General features: G+C 45.0%; 1 protein-coding gene across 3 annotated transcripts in view; it reads right to left on the bottom strand.

Moving 5' to 3' along the window:
• The window catches only part of LOC126539989 (heparan-sulfate 6-O-sulfotransferase 3-B-like), a 137,567-nt gene extending 120,364 nt beyond the window's left edge, over positions 1–17,203 (bottom strand). Inside the window, exon 1 of one of the 3 annotated variants that reach the window (XM_072286622.1) lies at positions 16,523–17,203. In XM_072286622.1, the coding sequence (XP_072142723.1) occupies positions 16,523–17,019 (497 nt within the window). In that variant the 5' untranslated portion in view covers positions 17,020–17,203. The remainder of the gene's footprint in view (positions 1–16,522) is intronic. The other 2 variants (XM_072286621.1, XM_050186819.3) reach the window with 2 other exon arrangements.
• Positions 17,204–22,305: the final 5,102 nt, after the last annotated feature.

Raw genomic sequence — 22,305 nt, 5'->3', positions numbered from 1 at the left:
TGATGGTTATCTAGCATCTTCTCTGTGTCAAGGACGTATGTCAATCTTATGTTGATGATGGCTTCATAGGACTTTGCAAGAAAACTTGTGAGTGCTATCGGTCTATAGCTGGTTGCTGTTGTGGGAGGTTTTCCAGCTTTCAAAAAAGGGATAATGATGGCTTTCTTCCACTCTTTTGGCAATTTTCCAGTTTCCCAGATTTTATTTAAAAAACGAAGCAAGGTTTCAACTGCATTAGGAGATAAATGAGCGAGCAGCGCATAATGTACTCTGTCCGGACCAGGTGCTGTTTTTTTGCCAGTAGTAAGTACTCTATTGATTTCTGGAAGTGTTAAAGTGACATTATACAGTGTTTCTGAACTTCCTGTGGTCGGTGGTCGGAAGCTTTAGTTTTTCTGCTAACTGTTTATGTTTTAGAAATTCTGCAGAGTAGTTTACTGAGCTTGATATAGTATCATGAAAGTACTGCCCTAATATGTCTGCTTGTTCTACTAAATTTGTTTGCGTGTCTGGGGGTGAAAGTATGGGTATCGTGTAAGGAGCGTAGTCGCCTCTAAACTTACGAACTTGATCCCACATTCTTTTGGAAGTTATCGAGCTATTTATTGAGTAGACATAATTTTTCCAGGACTCTCTTTCGGCCTGTCTGCGTGTGTACCTGGCTATCGCTTTTGCTTTTTCGAAGGAGAGTAGATTATCTTGTGTTGGATATCGCCGAAAGATACCCCACGCTTTGTTTTGTAGTTTTTTTGTTTGCGTACATTCCTTCATCCACCAAGGTTTTAGGTTTTTTCTTAGGAAGCCAGACGATTGTGGGATTGTTTCTGCTGCGGCAGCAAGTATACAGGCGGTGATCTTATCATTCATTTCATCTATGGTTAGCTCATCTGGTATATTATCCAGAGTGGCCTTTTCAGTAAAGAGAGGCCAGTCTGCTAGATGGAGTTTCCAGCGGGGTGGCCTCAGTGGGATGGTAGGAAAAGGAGATGTTCTTTTAATGACAGCAGGCATATGGTCACTCCCATAGGGGTTATCAATAACACTCCACTGAATATCTCCAAAAAGGGAGGGAGAGCACAGTGCCAGATCTAGGCAACTCATAGCTCCCGTGCTTGGGCAGTAGTAAGTTGCCGCACCGGTGTTTAAAAGGCATATGTCGTTTGTTAGGATAAAATCTTCAAGTGTTTGACCCCTGGTGTCAGTTGTTTTGTTACCCCACAACGTGTTATGTGCGTTAAAATCACCGCCTATTAAAAATGGTTCAGGTAGCTGGTCTAAAATTAACTCTAGATCTTTCAGGGTAAAATTTGAACGCGGCGGAATGTATACTGAACAAATGGTGATGGTTTTATGAGCTAAAACGGTGACAGCAACAGCTTCTATGTGACAGTTAATAGGAACTTCTCTGGCTGCAATACCGCCCTGCAGAACAATGGCTACACTACCTGACAGCCGGCTCGTCTGCGTACGGTCTCGCCGTACAACAGTGAAACCTTTTAAAATGTTTTTGTGTTTTTCGCCTAGCTTTGTTTCCTGTAGGCACAGGGCCAGAGGAGAGAAGTTTATTAACATGTCTTTGATGTCACCCAAGTTATGTAAGAGACCTCTACAATTCCAATGGATCATAAAAGCCATTATAAAATTGAAAGGTAAAAAATGATATTAACGAGTGAATAGGAGATAAGAAAGATGTTAGGTGACATGGATCTGAAGAAGGCAGATACAATGGAGCGATAACCCATTAGGTTATCGCCTTATTATTTAGGGTAGTTATTGGGAGTTTGTCCCTCTTTAAGCGCTCAAGAGAGCGCTTGTCCTTGGGTGTCGATGACACCGGGGCTTTTGCGTCGACCTCCATCGCTCTCTCTGAGGCGCTGGAGGACCGAGAGTTTGGCGCCGAGACACGTGTCTCGAGCCTTGGTGTTCGCTTGATCTTAGGGCCCTGCGGGACTGGTGTCTGCAGGGCCTGTGAAGATGACGGAGCAGGACTGGCTGCTTCCACCACGGGGGCGGGAGGCGTCACTACGGGACCACTGTGCGTGGGCTCGCAGGACTCCTCAGGCCTCTGTGACGATGCCCCCACCTTCGTCACATCGGCATAACTGCGTCGCGAAAGGTAGGACAGTCGTTTTCGGGCTTCGAAGAACGACATTTTTTTTTTAGCAGTTAGTGCAATGACTTCTTTTTCTTTTTTCCAGCAAGGGCAGGACCGCGAATAAGCTGGGTGATCTCCCTTGCAGTTAACACAATGTGGGGAAGAGGTGCAATTCTCAGATTGGTGTTCGTTGGAGCTGCATTTAGCACAAGTTGTTTGTCCTCGGCATGCATGTGAAGCGTGTCCAAACCTTTGGCATTTGAAACATCGTCTGGGGTTTGGGATATATGGTCTCACATTGACTTTGACATAACCGGCATTGAGAGAGGTAGGCATTACGCTTGTTCCGAAGGTGAGTATAACATGTTTAGTGGGGATTTCTTGATCGTTTCTGCGGATTACTATTCTTTGTACTTTGGTGACATTTTGTTCCTGGAAACCTTCCAGCAGTTCCTCGTCACTTAAACCAATAAAGTCTTCTTCAGATATTACTCCCCTGCTTGTATTAAGTGTTCTGTGGGCTGAAACAGTCACTGTCGCCTCGCCAATACTGGTAAGTTCAGACAGCTTATGTGCTTGATCTTTATTATTCAGTTCTAGGAGGAGGTCCCCGCTAGACATTTTGGAGGCTTTGTATGTCTGTCCGATTTTATCTTTCAGGCATTTGGCTACCAAGAATGGAGAGAACTTTCTAACAGGCATGTTGCTTTCACTGTGGACTACATAGTATTTGGGGAAAGATGGAGCGTTGTTTCGAAAGGAGAATTGAAATGGTACTTCGGTGCGGCATCTTTTCAGACGCCGATCATGGACAACAGAGATTTGAGCTGCCATAGGAAAGTGTGTGTGTTCGGCAACAGCGCCGACCGCCCACCACAGAGCCCAATGAGGGGACGCGGTAAAGCTTGTGTCCAAGTCTGCACGACGCCAGCCGTACGCCGTCACTATAACCAAATATGGTGTACCCAAGGTAGGATAGCCACACAAGGTTAACCCTTGCCGCCGTGGAGAAAGGAAGTAAATGGAAGAGAGAAGAAGACAGGAAAGATCAAAAAGTGAGAGATAAAGACGAAGGTTTGAGGAGAGAGAGACAGGAAGAGGCGACTACCGATTTCCCCCGGGTGGGTCAGTCCGGGGGTGCCGTCTATGTGAAGCAGAGGCCGAAGAGGTGTGTTGCCTCTGCCGAGGGGCCTCAAAGGTCCAAACACCCAGCATCGGCTCAACCTCCAGGATCCCCCTATCCCCAGACACGGCTAAGCCGCGCACGGCCACACGCGGGAGGGTCCAGCCCTCGTGTGCTCGGGTAGATGGTGTCGCAACACACCAAACGCCTGCTGACGCAGACGCCCCTGCGGGGAATGAGCTGGGTGGAATCTTATCAGACTCGGACATTGCTAACACATTTAATACAACCTTTTCTTCAGTGTTCACTAAAGAACCAGATACTCCCTTACCTACGTTTCTTACGCCGTCTCTACCTACAATGCCGGCTATCACTTTCTCGATACATGGAATTTCAAATATAATAGACAATATTAAACTTTCGTCATCCGCAGGTCTCGACGAAATCCCATCGAAGTTTTTAAAAAACACTGAGTTCATCTCTGCAGCATGCTTAACATTGTTGTTTTTACAGTCATTGTCTTCTGGAAACCTCCCGAAAGAGTGGAACATAAGCAAGGTCGTTCCAGTCTACAAATTGGGCAATAAAAGTTTGCCTTTGAACTACCACCCCATTTCCATCACGTCGGTGCCCTGTAAAATCATGAAACATGTTATATACATCCATATAATTAACTTCCTTGATACTAACAATTTCTTTGACCAATCCCAGCATGGATTCCGCAAGGGACTAACTTGCGAAACGCAAGTGGCTATTTTTCTTCATGATCTACACTCAAATCTCAATATTAACGTACAAACTGACGCAATTTTCCTTGACTTCGCAAAAGCATTCGACAAAGTAGCTAACCAACAACTGTTCCTAAAACTTTCACGGTTAAACCTACATCCTGCAGTTGTAACATGGATAGAACAATTCCTCACTAATCGCATGCAGTCGGTGAATGTCAATAACAATACTTTTGAGCCCCTACCTGTAACGTCAGGTGTCCCTCAGGGCTCAATACTAGGCCCCCTCCTATTTTTAATATACATTAATGATCTACCATTACATGTGTCGTGCAAAATCTGCACGTACGCTGATGACTGTCATTTACCGCTCGGTTACTAACGATAATGATCAAATCGCCCTTCAGGAAGAGTTAAATAATATTCAAAATTGGTGTCAACGTTGGTTAATGGTCCTAAGCCCTACCAAATGTAAAGCAATGTCGTTCTCCCGCCGTTCTAACCCCTTGGTATTTCAATATGAAATCGCCAATGAACAAATTCAGTGTGTAAACAATTATAAGTACCTGGGTGTTACCATCTCAAATGATATGGACTGGTGTGTGCATGTCATCATCATCATCAGCCTGGTTACGCCCACTGCAGGGCAAAGGCCTCTCCCATACTTCTCCAACTACCCCGGTCATGTACTAATTGTGGCCATGTCGTCCCTGCAAACTTCTTAATCTCATCCGCCCACCTAACCTTCTGCCGCCCCCTGCTACGCTTCCCGTCCCTTGGAATCCAGTCTGTAACCCTTAATGACCATCGGTTATCTTCCCTCCTCATTACATGTCCTGCCCATGCCCATTTCTTTTTCTTGATTTCAACTAAGATGTCATTAAATGGAGTTTGTTCTCTCACCCAATCTGCTCTTTTCTAATCCCTTAACGTTACACCTATCATTCTTCTTTCCATAGCTCGTTGAGTCGTCCTCAACTTAAGTAGAACCCTTTTTGTAAGCTTCCAGGTTTCTGCCCCGTACGTGAGTACATGCTTCTGCATGTGACTAACGTTATCTCTTCAGCTAACAGATCACTTGGATTCCTACGACGTCACTTAAAAAACGCACCGCAGCATGTGAAACTATTAGCTTATAAGACACTAATACGACCCAAACTAGAATATGCATCATCCATTTGGAGCCCTCGCCAGACTTTCCTCATTACCGCCCTTGAGGCATTTTAGAATCGGGCCATCCGGTTCATTCACTCCGATTTTTTATACGATGTCAGCGTAACTTCATTAAAAGCGAAATCTGGCATACAAACCCTTTCCCACCACCGTTTAATTGCCAGCTTATCATTTCACAAATTATACCACGGCATACTCAATCGTGTACCATTTATTGTTAATTTATTATTCAGGACTAGTTTATTTCCCTCTGAACTGAAGCGTGGCAAAGTTATCCCAGTTTTTGAAAAAGGAGACAACTCACTCACAGACCTATTTCCATTCTGCCGTTCTTCGGAAAAGTTATTGAGAAACTAATTGAAATACGGCTAACAAATATCTTTCTAAATTTAATATCATCTCTGCATGTCAGTTCGGTTTTCGCTATGGGTATTCCACAGAGCTGGCACTTATTCATCTTACGGACCAACTAAAAAAATTTATTGACGAGGGATTTCTCGCCGCCTCAGTTTTCATCGATCTAATGCAAGCATTTGATAGCATTAATCATAATATCCTATTTTCTAAGCTCGAAGCAATTGGCATTTGTGGTCCTGCCCTTTCGCTACTAAAAAGCTACTTATATAACCGGGTTCAAGTTGTTTCTGTTTCCAGTGCTTATTCTCGACAGCGAACTACTAACATCGGTGTGCCTCAGGGCTCCACCCTGGGGCCACTCCTGTTTTTAGTTTATATTAATGATTTACCTAATTGTCTTTCTTCGACAAAATGCATTCTGTACACTGATGATGCCACTATATTCACTTTTCATAAAGATATCTCATCTCTCGTTAATAAACTAAATGCTGATTTGGAAAACATTCTAAGGTGGTGTAATGTTAACCTGTTATCTATTAATGCAACTAAGACTAAATTTGTTGTATTCTCTTCACATCAGCGAAACATAGCTTCCATTCCACCTATCAGTCTTGGTCCCCACTGCCTTCATCCAAGTTCATGTTCATCTTTCCTTGGCGTTCTACTTGACTGTAATCTGAAATATCACAATCATATTGCTCACATAAAAAAGAAAATAGCTTATGATATACGCATCTTAATAAAAGCACGCCCTTACTTCACACATACCACATTGCTCTCACTTTACCACTCTTTCGTCCACTCTCACATTACTTATGGTTATCATATGTTGGGGAAACACCTATAAAACTCATATTACGTCTTTACAAACAATTCAGAACCGAGTCATCAGAATAATTACCTATAGTACATGCTTTTCTAGTCACCATCATCACCATCAGCCTGGTTACGCCCACTGCAGGGCAAAGGCCTCTCCCATACTTCTCCAACAACCCCGGTCATGTACTAATTGTGGCCATGTCGTCCCTGCAAACTTCTTTAATTTTTAGACCCACTCTTCTGCTTTGCCTCTCCAGGTCAGTGAGCAGCATTGCAATTGGTCCCCTGAGTTACTAAGCAAGGCAATATCATTAGCGAATCGCAAGTTACTAAGGTATTCTCCGTTAACTTTTATCCCCAATTCTTCCCAATTCAGGTCTCTGAATACCTCGTGTAAACACGCTGTGAATAGCATTGGAGAGATCGTATCTCCCTGCCTGACGCCTTTCTTTATTCGGATTTTGTTGCTTTCTTTATAGAGGACTACGGTGGCTGTGGAGCCGCTATAGATATCTTTCAGTATTTTTACATAAGGCTCGTCTACACCCTGGTTCCGTAATGCCTCCATGACTGCTGAGGTTTCGACAGAATCAAACGCTTTCTCATAATCAATGAAAGCTATATATAAGGGTTGGTTATATTCTGCACATTTCTCTATCACCTGATTGATGGTGTGAATGTGGTCTATTGTTGAGTAGCCTCTACGGAATCCTGCCTGGTCCTTTGCTTGACAGAAGTCTAAGGTGTTCCCGATGCTTTTCTAGTGCCACTTCCTTACTACACGAGAATAACATCCTTACTATTTCTGGGCTCACTAAATACAACCTAGGTATCTTTTTCTACAGATTTCTACATAATGAGCTACCGTCGATCACATTTTCACCATCTAACCTGACAACTAATAGTACCACCAGATTCACGTTGAATAACAATTTTCTTTTGCCACGAATCCGCACTAACTACGGTAAACAAACCGTGGAATTCACTTCCATATCAATATGGAACACTCTTCCTCTCATTATGAAAAATACAAGATCTTTACACCAATTCAAAAGGGAACTCAAAATGCATTTATTATTGACAAACTAATGAGAAAATGTACTGTAACCGATTTTTTTTTGCTTTTTTTTGCTTTTTGTTTGTTTTTGTTCTTGTAAATAAACTACTGGTATTTTCTTCACATGCAATTTTTTATGTTACCGTGAGATAAGCTAAACCTTGTTGTTATTTGTAATGAATTCTGTATTTTGCTCTGTTAACGTTCATTTCCTGTTGCTTGTATACCTTATTATATGCTACTGTTGCTTTGAGATGTCAATTATCATAACTATTCTTGTACAGGAGGTCCCGATACAATCTTTGACTATGGGACCTCCTCCTGCGTACTAAATACTTGTAATTTGACCCAAATTCTAACAATAAATTCTGATTCTGATATATCTTGCCACCATCACGCATATCCCATCGCATAGGACATTCCTTAAACGTAGCTCGTCCACACGCGCGCACTATCACTTTTGCATCTTCTTTTTTTCCTCAAACAGCCAAAGACTGGAATGGCTTTGTGCACAACATCGTTTTTATACCCAGCTCATCTGCCTTCATAGAAGAAATTGCCTCACATTATGCCTTGTAACATTTTGATAGTCTTTGTTTCTCATATTCTTTGTAACCCACTCCTTATGCAATACCCCGAAGAGGGGTCTTTAAGGAAATAAAGTGAAAGTGAAATTTGGCGCTGCCGACAGTTTTCGAAGACCAGCTATGCGGGTGACATTTTTCGTCGACCAGGCGTCATCGGAGTCTGTTGTGTTCACCCGATACTAAGTGCACGGTGAGCCAGCGACGGACTTTCCTCTCGAAGTTAGTTCTACCGCACTGATCAACGTGGTGCTGCAACAAGTTGCAATCTCAAATACAACGGAAGAACACCGTAGTCATCTTTCAAAAGTTCTTCACGCTCTCAGTCTTGCCCAACTCAAAGTCAACTTCAAGAAAAGTGCATTCTTTCAAGATACCGTAGTATTTCTTGGCAGGGTGTTTGATGGACACACTAAAAGCACTAAGCAAGAATCAATAGAGAGAATCTCTAAGCTGGTAAAGCCTTATGACGTGCACTTCCTGCGTGTTTTTCTTGGCCTAGCAGGACACTTCCGGGCATTTATCAAAGACTATGCAGTGAGAACAAGGTGCTTCACACGTTCAACTCAGAAAGGCGCGCCTTTTCAATTGGACGAGAAGTACGAAGCTGTCTATCGTGAGCTTGTAAAACTAATATCGTCGGACCCCATCTTGCTTAAACCGGATTTTTCTATGCCTTTCGTGCTGAACACGGACGCATCACATTATGCTACCGGTGCAGTTCTATACCAGAAACCCTCCAAACAAGCTGATCAAACCAAACACTACGTTGTGGAGTACTACAGCTATACCCTGAAACCTGCCGAAATCAATTACTCTACCACAGAAAAGGAAGCTCTGGCCATCTTAAAAACTGTGCAATACTTTCATACTTACCTGGAAGGTGCCAAATTCATACTTTTCACTGACCATCAAGCACTAACTCAACTTCTGAGCATGGCCCAGTCAAGAGGCCGCATTGCTAGATGGGTGAACTATCTGTAACAATTTGATTTCGTAATTTTGCACCATCCTGGTCTACTCCTCACTGACACTGATGCACTATCAAGATTACTTGTACACGAATCAAGCAAGAATCCAGAGGCAATCAATCATATTAAGCTGTGGGAAGGTACAGAAGAGCTCCAGTTTATCAATGGAAGGTATCACGTACCTCCAGCTATGATTCCAAGGAATCTTCATTTATACCACGACACTCCTGGATCGGGTGGACATGATGGCTTCTGGCGCACTTGTAGGAAATTGCTCATGAGATTCACATGGCCGGGCGTGAAAAACGACATCAGCCATTACATTCACACAGGCCACCTCTTACAGGTGAACAAAGTTAAATTCAAGCAATTGACAGACGTTATGAAAAACCCTGACTACTCAAGCGTCCCGTTCGAAGTAATTCACTTGGACTTCGCGGAGCTCAAGAAGAAGGGGGAAGGAGTCAAGCGAACAGAAGCATTCTTGCTCTCCATAGAAGAGTGCACAAGGACGAATGCAGCTAAAGCTGGCAAAGAAGAAACAAACAGCGTAAAAGATCTCCTCAAGGCTGAATGTTTTAAACACACAAAGACGCTTGTCTGTGACAACGGACCGGCTTTCCGGAGTGCCAAATTATCAAAGTGGGCAGAGGAGCACGGCATAATGATAAAGTATTCTTCTCCATAGCACCCGGCAGCAAACGACCTAGCGGAACGTGCCATAAGAGACATCAAACAGTATCTGAAGATGTATCCAGACTTTGCCAGTGACTGGAAGTGCTGTCTCGAGGCCGCTGTGAAACATCACAACAGATCGTACACCACTGGTTTAGGCTGCAGCTCTCATTTTTCAACTTTGGGTACAGCGCCCATACTTCCTGCAGATCGTGAGCTAAGCCTCCTAGAGAACCTCGAACTTGCGGAAGTAAGGAAAACTGTCAAAGAACAGGAGGTCTACAAGCACCGCATGAAGCGAAACTTTAATAAAAGGCACAGCAGCGAGATACCGGACATACAACCTGGAGACTATGTCCTTGTAAGGAAAGGAGCTGTGCCTTCGAATTCTAAATTTTGCAGACCATTTCAAGTGATTAAGACTGCATGCCAGCATGCAATATTGAAGAATGTCTGGTACACTGGAGCCTCGGGTCAGACGGAGTGCACCTCTATTGGAAACATATTCAAGTGTTACCCCAGGAGGTGTAATTAAAAGAAGTCCGGAAGAATGAAGTGGTCTGTACTGGACGCATGAAAGAAGACAAAGAAATGGGCTGGGCGAGAAGTGAGAACGAAGTAGGTGGAATAAAATGGCGCACAACACCCGTCTAACTGAGATTATGTCATTTCTGCGGCCATTCTAGTTAGGAACGCTACATATGTCATAACATCTGGTTCGTGCTCCAACACAATTCACTTGCAAATTTGCATACTTGTAGAAATAACAATAATAATTTTAAACCTGCAGTGCAGGTCGTGCATCAAGTGATTGCCCTTTCATTTTTCAAAACTTTGTGACTTTTAATTTATCAAACATCAATGCTCCACCTTTCCTTTCTTCAGAACAAGACTTCTACCACTTCTTTCGTATTTCAAGTACCCTTTCGGGATAATCCTCATTAATACTCATCTGGGTGCATTTGAGCTTAAAACCACTGCTTATGATTCTCTTACCTTAAAAATCTACAAGCTTTATTATAATTACTGTTAAAACCTAGAATCCTTTTATCCAAACCTATGTATCCTCACAGTGTAGACTACCTTTTCTATGAGTATTTCAACAAAGATGCCCTCATTTACTTTTTCGTTACAACTTCCTAGCTTTTGTGCTCATCTTCTATGGTTCTGCAAACAATTATGTTGTTTTGTTGAGAACTATTTCCAATTTGTGTGAGCTCCCTTGGAGAGCAAACATGAGACTTAAGTGGCAGATTTACAACATAGGTTCAAAATTAAATTGTGGGGTTTTACATGCCAAAACCACTTTCTGATTATGAGGCAAGCCGTAGTGGAGGACTCCGAAAATTTTGACCACCTGGGGTTCTTTAACATGCACTTAAATCTAAGTACACGGGTGTTCTCGCATTTCGCCTCCATCAAAATGCGACCGCCGTGGCCAGGATTCGATCCTGCGACCTCGCGTCAGCAGCCCAACACTATAGCCACTGAGCAACCACGACGGGTACACACAACATAGGTTCAATGAGTAAACATCTAAATTTGAGTAATTGGGCTCCTGATTTAGGTAGAAAAAGAAACATATCAGTGACCAAAGAGTAGAGTATTTATTACCTTGGCTTTTTGAAGATATTTGCATTTCATTGACACTGTTGCCCATTAATTTTTTTTCCAAGCTAATTTGTGGAAATTGCAAGAGAGTTTTGACGTGATACCAATGCCCCAACCTGTGGCTTCCTCAGATGAGAAAGGAGGAGATTCAGATGAGGGAAGTTGCATGTTCCCAGGCATTGCTTGCATATAATCGCCAGCCTTCATCCGCCTGCTTTGGGTACGGCGCCGCATCTGGGATGGGTGACTTACGTCCACTGCTGTTACAGGTTAGTTATATGAGGGGTGCCTCCTGTACCAAGTGCAGTCATTCCTGTCTTATTGCGGTGTCGTGCCCACCAGAGTTTTATGATGAATTGAGGCGATTGTTGTGTATTCCGTACAACCCGTGTTCTGACGTCCTAAACATATTGCTTATGCTGTCGGGCGATGTTGAATCGAACCCGGGCCCCATGAGTAAAGCGGAAGCTGATGCCTTTGCTTGGGCCTTAAAAAGCATCGACAAAATAGTAGCTGAACATGCCACAATGTTAGCTCATCTGAACAAAGTAAGTGACGAGCAAGAAACAGCTAAATATCAGATCAAGTTACTTAACGCTAAAGTCGCTGCCCTCGAGGCAACGTTTGCATTGCAGCGAAACACCGAAGGTCCTACTGACGACGGCCTGCTCAAGGTTTCACATCAGTTGGCAGAAATTACGTCTCGTTGCGACGATGCTGAAAACAGCCAGCGACGATCAAATATTCTCTTTTTTGGGATTGAAGATAATGTGGATGAAGAATGGGCCAAGGCCGAGGAAAAAATAATAAGCTTTTGCTCTGAACGATTAGAAATAACGACTACTAGTTCACAATTCGAGCGTGTTCACAGGCTCGGCAAGTTCACCGAAGGAAAGAGCAGACCAATTATCGGAAAACTAACCTTCTTCAAAGACAAGCAGCAGATTTTGTCTTCGGCATGAAAATTAAAAGGGACGACCTTTTCCATCAGCGAAGATTTTTCTCCGGCGACACGACAAGCAAGGCGAAAATTAGTGGGCTTTGCCAAAGCCCAAAACAAGCCTTTCAAAGTATCAGTCGACCGTCTGCATATTAACAAAAACACCTACATATATGATATCAACGCTGACTCAGTTGTTCTAGCTAGCAGATAGCTAAAGTCTAACACGTGCATGCAAGATCTGAATAAAGCTGAGTCACATCAAGCCACTTGCTCATTATCGATATCATCTTGTAATATCCGCAGCCTACTACCGAAACGCGATTTGGTCTGTTCTTTCCTTGACGACAGTGACTGCGACATACTTGCCCTTACCGAAACGTGGCTATACCCTGACATCACCGATAGCGAAATTCTGCCTGATCGTAACAATTTTCACATATACCGAAATGACCGTACAAATAGGCGAGGCGGAGGTGTTCTTCTCGCAATAAAAAATACTCTACAATCATACGTAACCAATGCACACTCTAACATAGAAATTATCTGGGTAGCCTGCAAAACCAAGTTTTCCACTCTGCTCATCGGCAATTGTTACCGACCTCCTGACTGTAGCCATTCATTTGTGAACGAACTGCGCAGTAGCATCACAGGCTATCAAGATATGTCGCACCGACGCCATTTACATTTTCGGCGACTTTAATTTTCCTACAATAGACTGGAACCAGTTGTCTTCCCCCTGCCGCATGTCCGCCGAATTTATCTACCTAACCTTAGATTTTTAACTTGTTTCAGATAGTGAAACAACCCACACGTGGTTCAAATATCCTCGACCTAATCCTTGCGACGGCTCCTGAAACAGTAGGTGCCCTAGTACACAAGGATGGTTTTAGTGATCACAAACTCCTTCAAGTTTCCCTTAACATTCCGCCACCATTCTCCGGCACCGACAGCCAAAAAATTCGCGATTACAGTAAAGCCAACTACAGCAAAATTAACGCCGAACTCGAAACCTTCTACACTGACACATTCCTACCATCCTTCGACAGTCGTCCCATCAAAGACAACGGGGTACTTTACCGAGACAAATTGTGTGCGCTAGCAAATCAGTATGTCCCGCTAATAACAGTAAAAAATGATAAATCAAACCCCTGGTTTACAAAATCCCTCCGGCATCTTAGAAACAAAAAGAAACGTTTATACCGCACAGCTAAACGACATAGCACGCCTTCCGCGTGGAAGGCATACAAAGATTTCATGATAACTTACTGTTCCGCAGCAGAATCTGCTAAGCAAAAATATTTTTCTAGTGATTTACCTTCCCTTCTGAAATCTAACTCTAAGAAGTCTTGGAAACTTGTATCCCCCGAACACGATCCGCAACAGATATCTTTGCTAGACAACAATCATGTTCCACTTTCAGACAGTCATTGCACCTCGGCATTTAACACATTCTTTTCATCTGTTTTCACCCGGGAAGACCACTTTGACGTTCCATACGTACTCGATTTCGACTTCCCATATATGGAACCGATCGAAATAACTGCAGAGGGCATAGTACTTCTAATTAAAACCTTAAATTATCCACTTCAGCTGGAATTGACAATATTAACTCTAAAATTCTTAAGAACACTGTCTCCGTTTCTGCTAACATTTTATACCACCTTTTCAGGCAATCTTTAGCGACAGGTCAACTTCCCTTCGATTGGAAAATCGGTAAAATAGTGCCTGTGATTAAAGCCGGTGATAAACATACTCCCGAAAGCTACCGTCCAATTTCTTTAACTTGCATCTGCTGCTAACTTCTTGAACACATAATCGCTACTCAGTTTACCGACACTTAGAATCTAACAATTTCTTTTTTAACAACCAACACGGATTCAGGAAAGGTTTCTCTTGTGAAACCCAGCTACTAGAATTAAGTACAGAACTACACTGCAACATGAACAATAACCTCCAGACTGACTGTATTTTTCTTAATTTCTCTAAAGCCTTTGACCGCGTCGCCCATTGCCGTCTGATTTCTAAATTATCTGCCCTTCGATTGGACTCGCTAACCTTATCTTGGCTCCGTAACTTCCTTTCACTCCGCCAGCAGTTCACGGTTATTAACAATTTCCAATCCTCCCTTTCTCACGTAACTTCGGGCGTACCACAGGGGTGCGTCCTCGGCCCCCTATTGTTTTTAATCTACATAAACGACTTGCCAGAAAACATTTCTTCCTGCATGCGAATCTTCGCTGACGATTGCATCATATATCGCCCTATAACCTGTGCCGACGACCACTTAACGCTGCAAAACGACCTTTACCGCATTAACAACTGGTGTAAAAAATGGCTTATGTCGCTGAATACAGAAAAATGCAAAATAATCTCCTTCACATGCAAGCAAAACATTTCCAACTACTGCTACACCATTAACAATTACCCACTGTCGCAGGCATCATCTTATAAGTACCTTGGTATTCATTTCACACCCAACCTCTCCTGGTATCACCATATTACCACCATATGCGCAAAAGCTTCAAAATCTTTAGGATATTTACGTCGAAATTTACATAACTGTCCCACTCACGTTCGCCATCTAGCTTATCAGACCTTCGTTCGCCCACAGCTTGAATACGCCGCATCTATCTGGTCCCCCTACCAAAATTATTTAATTAACATGCTTGAAGCGGTTCAGAATAGGGCTGCCCGCTTCATTTCACGCAATTATGACAACCATAACAGCATAACGCAAATTACGCTCAATCTTTCACTTGAACCCCTTAGTGCTCGTCGCGACATTGCCCTTTTATGCCTTTTTCACAAATATGCATACAGCAACAGACCATTCCCACTTCACCTTGATGCTCCTTCCATCACATCACGTCGGTTGCATAATCACTTAAGTTTCACGCAATTATATGGGTCAACTCACACCTTCAACGCATCTGCTCTTCCTCGCGCCATACGTTTGTGGAATGGTCTTCCAGACAACATTGCATCCGAACCAGACCACGATAATTTCCGTCAACTCCTGCACCTTTTCTTTTCACAATAAAAACTTGCCACTAGTATTTCCAGTTTTATTTTACTTCCGGTGCCATGTTCTGTATACCACCCATGTATTTATTTATTTGTTATTTTGACAGCTTTAAGACCAAAGATGTCCGTCATTTTTTTGTACCCCTGCACGTGTTTTTTTTTTTTTTTTTTCAGTATCCCACTTTGTGCCCGACTGCATTCATTATACTGATAAATGTTTTTACTGTGCACACCATTAGTTCCCGAGTTTTTATCATGCCCTACCATTATGCGTATTTTAAACCCTGTCAACTATTCATGCGCCTAGATTCCGCATATTTGTCAGTCTATCTTTGGTTGTAGTATCTTTTCTTGTTACTGTTGTCATTGTAATCGGTATACTTTATAGTTCTGGTATCCAGTTTTGCCATAAGTATAATGCCAGCCAACATTTTTTTTTTTCTCTCTTCGTGTTATCCTTTTTTCCACCCAACCTTGTACTTGCCGCCATACCACATTATCATCGATTCCTCTCCTTTATGTTAAGCTGCAAATTTGAGCCGTACGTTGTACACCCACAAGTTGCATTGTACTTTTTTTATTACCCCCCTTACTCAATGCCCTGTCAAGGGGCCTGTAAGGTATGTTCGATAAATAAATAAATAAATATTCTCCAACTGTGATTATTATGTGGTTATGACCACTATATGTGGTTGTTCTTTCACTTTCATTGGGTGAAAAAGCCTAATCATGAAAGTAAGAAAATTCTGGCAGTACTCGTCTCACGCTGAATGTCAACGTTAATGAGACTAGGAGCTCCTGTCCTATCGTAAGTATAAACCCTTTGGAAGCGATCTTGCACGTGACTGTGACAAGCAACGCAATGGGTATGACTGTTGCATCCACTCTTCGCCTACAAGTAAAACTCTATGAGAGCGACGACTCTGAGCAAGTCTCCCAGGTGTTTCTGGTATTAGGGCAGCAAATATGCGCCATAACCGGCGTGACGAAAGGTATCATAATTTGATTTGTTTTGCTATACAGAGCAGCATAAACCATTTTTGGAAATCTTGCAGTAGGTTTTTTTTTTTTTTTTTTTTTTTTTTTTTTATCCCTGCATGTATCCAAATTCGGCCGCTTGCTCATCTGAGCGACAACTGGTAATATGTCACTGGCGTACATCCTGCTCCGGCATCGCGCTATTAGTTAGTCGCTCACATTAGTCGCCCCATTCAGCGTATTAACTTTCGGACATCATTTTGTAAAACATCTTCACCGTTGCTAAACTGATTGACTGAATGGAATGCGTTCCCGGTCCATTTCATTCAGGTTGGGAAGTCCCACCTGCTTGGTCTAGATTTGACAAGACGCGCGATGCCTCACCGGCGCTTGGCAGGCGCCTTCTCGGCGCGATCCATGGCTCGGTCGACGCAGGCTGTCAGCTCCGTCCAGTCGGCGTGCAGTCCGCACTTCCAGCCCGTCGAGTAGCGGCTGAAGAGCCACGAGCGCTGGCCGCCCGTCGCCGCCGACGAGGGACGGGCGCATCGACAACGCTTGCGGCCGCGCAGGCACTGGCAGGGCCGCTCCAGCGCGAGGTCGCGCACAAGATGCCGGCCGAACACGGTGCCGCCCGTCTTCTGGATGTGTAGGAACACCATGACGTCCGAACCGAGCATGTCGAACTCGAAATCGTCACGCAGCATGTCTTCGAACGAGAGCTTGCTGGGCCGGCCCTCGCGCGTCACGTACCGCGGAGGTCCCAGACCCGCGCGGCTGATTCCGACATTCGCGTGGTGGCCGGGCAGCCTCGGAAACAGGTACGCCGCCACAACAAGCACGAACCCGACAAGCGCGCAAAGCAGAGCCACGCCACGGGCCATGCCTGCGCGCTCATCGCCGCAGCGCTACGCACGCACGCGAAAACAACGAAGCGCGCAGCCTGAGTGGCCTGAGTAGGTGTTCACACAACACCTATGGGGCTCCCTGCAATGGTCAGGCGGCGCAGCGATCGGCTCAGCCGTCAGCGCCACCGTGTCAGTTGCGCGAAACACCGAGGCGGCCCCTGCTACGGAGGCATGCTTTTGCGGCGCTCGTTTGAAACCTGTCGGACGTTCTAAATTGCGGTTTTAGGCAATCGAAAACATCGAGGCCCATTTTGGACCACCGACGCCTGAGAAAGGACGTCAGATTTACGACTACAACCATGTATATCGTGTCAAAGACGTAATCATCACGGACATCACAGCGAGGTGCTTAAATTAAATTATAGTGTTTTAGGTGCCAAAACCGCGGTGATTAGGAGGCACGCCGTGGTGGGGGACTCCGGAATAATTTGGACTGCCTGGGCTTCTTTTACGTGGACCTAAATTTAATTACACAGATGTTTTGGTATTTCGACCCTATCGAAATTCGGCCGCCGTGGCCGGGATTTAATCCCGCGACCTCGTGCTTAGCAGCCCAACACCATATATCCACTAAGCAACCACCGCAGGTCGCGAAGTATTTGTCACAAGAAAGCAAGCATGCTTACGACGTTGAACTCAAAGTGAGTTAACAAATCGTTATTTTATGCCACTTGAGTGAGCAAATCCGGCCGTGGACGTCTTTGAACTGTCATTTGTTGCTGCATTACTTGGAGCGTGCCTTGAACCTCACAATTGTAGAGGTTTTGGCGAATTGGCAGGTAAGCATATTCTGGTATTGTCGTTCGGGCTCGAATGTGAGAGGGCATTACCGCTGAAGCATCATAGAGAGCAATCAGCTGAGACTAAACAACGTGAAGACTGAACAAATATGCGCTAGCGTACGCGAGAGAAATACTAATTTTCGAATACTCAACGTGTGCTGCAGTGTAGTCCAACGAGTCGCCAACGATGAAAACGCACACGTGTTTTCATCGAGCGGCCGTGGCACCACGGACAACGGTGAAATGACGGTGAGGGCCTACCCATGCCTACCCGCGGGTGCTCACCACTGCCGTGGCGCGACATGCACAGGCCAACTTCATTGCATGATATGCATCTATATGCCTATAGGCATAGAGTTTCTAAATAAATACTTATATACTAATATGAAACTCTATGCCTATAGGCATAGAGTTTCTCACTATAACACCTAGAGGGAAATCTGGCGCCACCGTCTATGGGAGTTTCTTAAGGGGGCACCATAGAATAAAGAACAACATTAGAGAAGGGAAACTGTACCTTCCGCAGTGGTAGGGTCCCTAGAAATACTTGCTAGTCTGCCGTTCGCGCGGAGCTCCCCACGAAACCGGTTGGCTGCGCCTCGGATGAATGCGCAGGGGGCGCTGCACACAATCGGAGCGTATCGGAGCGTTGTGCCTAAAGGGACGGTCGTGCGGTGCCTGCCGTGGCTGCGGAAGTGTTGCGCGCTGCTTTTTGGTCGCAAGCCCAGAATACTGTTTTTTTTTTTTTCAAATACGTGAACGCTAACTTGCGTGTGTGTTGGTGTGCGTGCGCTCATAGATGTGCGATCGCGTCATGTCTAGGCAACGTGACAAGCGCGACAGCACGTGTTTCGTGCCGGGATGCAAGAGCGGCTACCGTTCCTGCAAGGTGAAGTGCTCTCTCTTCAGGACACCAAAGGACGCAGAAAAGAGGCGACAATGGGAGCGCAACATCAAGCGCGGCGACAGAGTGCTCGACGAAGCTAGGGTCGTTTGCGAGCGACACTTCGAACCGTGTTTCATTGAGCGAAGTTTTAAGACTGTGATTCAGGGCAAGGAAGTGGAAATTCCCCGGGATGTGCCGCGACTCGCGAATGATGCTGTTCCTACACTGTTTCCTGACGCCCCAAAGTATATCTCGAAACCTCTGCCCCGGAAGAGGAAGGATAGAAACTTGTGCGAGTTTCGGTGCCTAAGGAACACCCAAGCAGCGAGAATATGCTGGCTATTCTCGACAGCCTTATTGATAAAGGAGCGCTCAATGAGGCAGAAACTGCATTGGTCTCGTGTGCTACACGTACAAGTATTACGTCTGACCACAGTGCCTGTGGGACAGGAAAAAGCCACGAGATGTTAATTTATTATATCTCAGGCTACATAGCTAGAAAAGCACTGAAAAAAAGCCATTGCATAGAGTGTGCGTCAGCCCTGACGAGTGAAAAAGCAGTGGCTATAGAAAATGATCAGGCTGCAGCTTTCACTGCAAACTTTGATAATGGTGGCTTACTCTATCCGTCTGGCCCCTTGAAGAAAATTGTCACCGTCCTTGAAGACAGCTTCACTACTTATTTTAGTCTGAATAAGTTGCACGAAAAAAGCATAGTTGACTTCGCTGATTTTTTAACACATGTAAATGTTCAGTCTCTGGCCTGCGTGAAACATGGACGTGAAATTGTTAATGGTATAATGAAATTTTATATTCTGCTTCGCCTGCGCTTCTACACGAAGTCTGTCAATGTTGAGAGGGCAGCTAAGAAAGAGCAGCTGAAGCTGTTAAAGATGAGAAGATGCCAGTAGGTGGTGAAAACAAAAATGTGGGCAGCCTGAGTGCAAAGTGATGAAAATAAATGGGTTCAACAACGATTTTTATTTTGTGCATTACATTAGTGATCCTTTGGTATCTTTTCCCTGACAGCACGTGTTACCTACATAGCATGGGCTAATAAGCCTATTTTACCAAGCACGTGATTCGGAGGAACTACTTAGAATGCATGCTTGTGTTCATTACTTCTGTAACACGGTTGCCTAAGCACTAAGGAATGCGTTCCTGCAGTTTGCCTGAAGCACGTGATTTACAGGGCTCAGGTTCTCATCTTACATGTTTTAATTGTGCGTGCATCTAGAAGTTTCCAGTGCTCAGTCTGCCTTCTAACTTCATTTATAGTCCGTAGAAGTTGAGATCGGATCAATAGCATGAATGAAAACGGCGCTGTCAATAGCGCACTGTTGCGCGCACACACGGTCGTGGGGTTTAGAATCCTGGGTAATGTTTTTGATGCAAGGAATTTTCATTTAAATTCCTCAGAAGGCGGTATTATAGGGTACGTTCGATTCGCCTGCACCACTCGAACCAGTACGCGAGGTGCTGCACCCTGCCATTCGTTTCATCGGTGCAGCAATGGCGTCCGCAGAACCATGAAGTTCGTTTCAAGATGTGCAGGAAAGGTGCAGGGCTGGTTCACGATTTTGCTGCACCCGCTCCACTGTCGGTGCCGACTTGGTGCAGGCATACAAGTGCGAAGCAGCGGCGCAGCAGACGACGCAGCACACGAGCGCGAGCACCGTTAAAACCGCGCGTACGCACGTCTGATGTGTTTACGCAACCGTGATGTGCATTTACGTCAGAAACCGATCATACCTGCAGTTCAGGACTTCTCAAACTTACGCACTCCGTGCACATTAATCTGACATAGCATAACGCCTACACCACGTCTGCACCTTTGCATTCGTTTCGAGTGTTTCGCTGGGCCTGCACCTGCGGGATCGAGCTGCACAGTTTCTGAACGTCTCGTGAACCGCCGTGAACTGGTTCACAGTGATGCAGGCGAATCGAACAGACCTATAATACGTGGATGGGCAGCAGTATTCCGAAAGGAGAATATGATGTAAAAATAAGCGGGTTCGTTTCACCTTCGACTCTGGGGTACGTGCCCAAAATTTTTCGCAATAAAAAAATCGTTTGCGCCGCTACGCCAATAACTGAAGTGCACATTTAAAAACCACGACTAAGCTAAAATCAAAGAAAAAAAACAGTGCAATCGCATGCGCAAGGCAAATCAACACGCGCAGTGAATTTGTTTCGCGGGGCGAGACGCGCGCGTCTAGAGCAGACGCTGCGGCTGGCATGGCACGCCGATTGCTCGCAGCGCCACCGCGGCGATCATTCAGCAGCAGCCCTCGCCGCAGCCGGCGGACGCCGGACTAGCAAATATTTTTAGGGACCCTAGCAGTCATAGAGTTAGTCTAGCAGTGGTTCGAAAATACGAAAATAAGCAGCGGCAGCGCATGGAACTAGTAAGTAAGTGGTCCTGATCATAGAGTTTCCTACAAAATTACTAGAGGGAACTCTGGCGCTGCAGTCGTTGTCCTACCATGGGAATGATGCGTGCGTCTATTTGTCGTACAAAAATCCCTCACGTGACCTGATCCTAGGTGCCTAGGGACAGCATCATTTAGGGATTTTTGAGAAGGCGCGATGCTGGCGCCGAGCGACGCCGTGGCGTGTTCGTCCTCGGCGTGATCGTTCTCTGGACCGCGCGTTGTTCAACATTGCTCATGTAATCGTGCGTGCGTTGCTTGTGTGTTGGTTGTAGGTTCTGTGTTACTTGGCGGGAAGCCGTGAGTAGTGGCGGTGCGGCAATGCGGCTTTGGCCTCGATGAGCTCTGGCACTACAGAATCTGCGTTGTGTGACCCGTGCTTTCTTGAGAACCCGGCGGTCGTGACAATTCAAATATCGAAGTTATCTAGCCACCATATCGAAGTGGCCTAGCGCCTCGGCAGCGAAGTTCTGCGAACCGCGATGTGGCGTCGCCGTGTCCGACTTTGCTTAACGGACATCGAGGGATGTGCTGCTCGCTGCAAGTCATGTAAATGCAACTGCGTCGACCACCCACTGTTCAGCGCTGAATGTGTGTTTGGTGTGCTGTGCTTGAAACTAGTGGTGCAGCCGTGCAGCGGGGGTGGCGGAGGAGCAGAGTGGCTTAGGGTTTGCGCGTTCACAGACATGTGCTCCCGTCTTGGTCTCATTAGCGGCTGACGCGGGATTGTGGTGTGCTAGCTCCTTGCCTAGTATGAAGTTTACGACGCTAACACACAGCATGTTCACGTTTTTCCGCGCAATATGTCATTTGCATGACGGCCGAGTTGAAAACGAGACATATAGTGTGCTTTGCGTTTGTGTGTTGTAAATTAATTTCTATTGTGGAAGTTCTGAGTGTCTTATTACGCAAGGAGTGCGAACGTAAACATAAACACATATGTGTGTCTGAAATTTTGAATTACCCATAATACCCTTTACAACTGATAAGTGGGCTACACGGCCTGTGTGAATTAGCTACCGTATATTGCGACGCTCTTCCGTGTGGTAGACTGATGCATGGTGCGCGTTTACTTCTTGCTGTTGTAAAAACCACATGTTTATTCACTCAATACAAATGTACGGCTTCTTCGCCGCAGTACATTTTAGTTACGCGGTGAAGC

Source organism: Dermacentor andersoni, chromosome 2 (genome assembly GCF_023375885.2).
Source record: "Dermacentor andersoni chromosome 2, qqDerAnde1_hic_scaffold, whole genome shotgun sequence".
Classification (NCBI taxonomy): Eukaryota; Metazoa; Arthropoda; class Arachnida; order Ixodida; family Ixodidae; genus Dermacentor; species Dermacentor andersoni.
The sequence above is the reverse complement of the archived record's forward strand: the minus strand, read 5'-3'. Positions and strand labels throughout refer to the sequence as shown.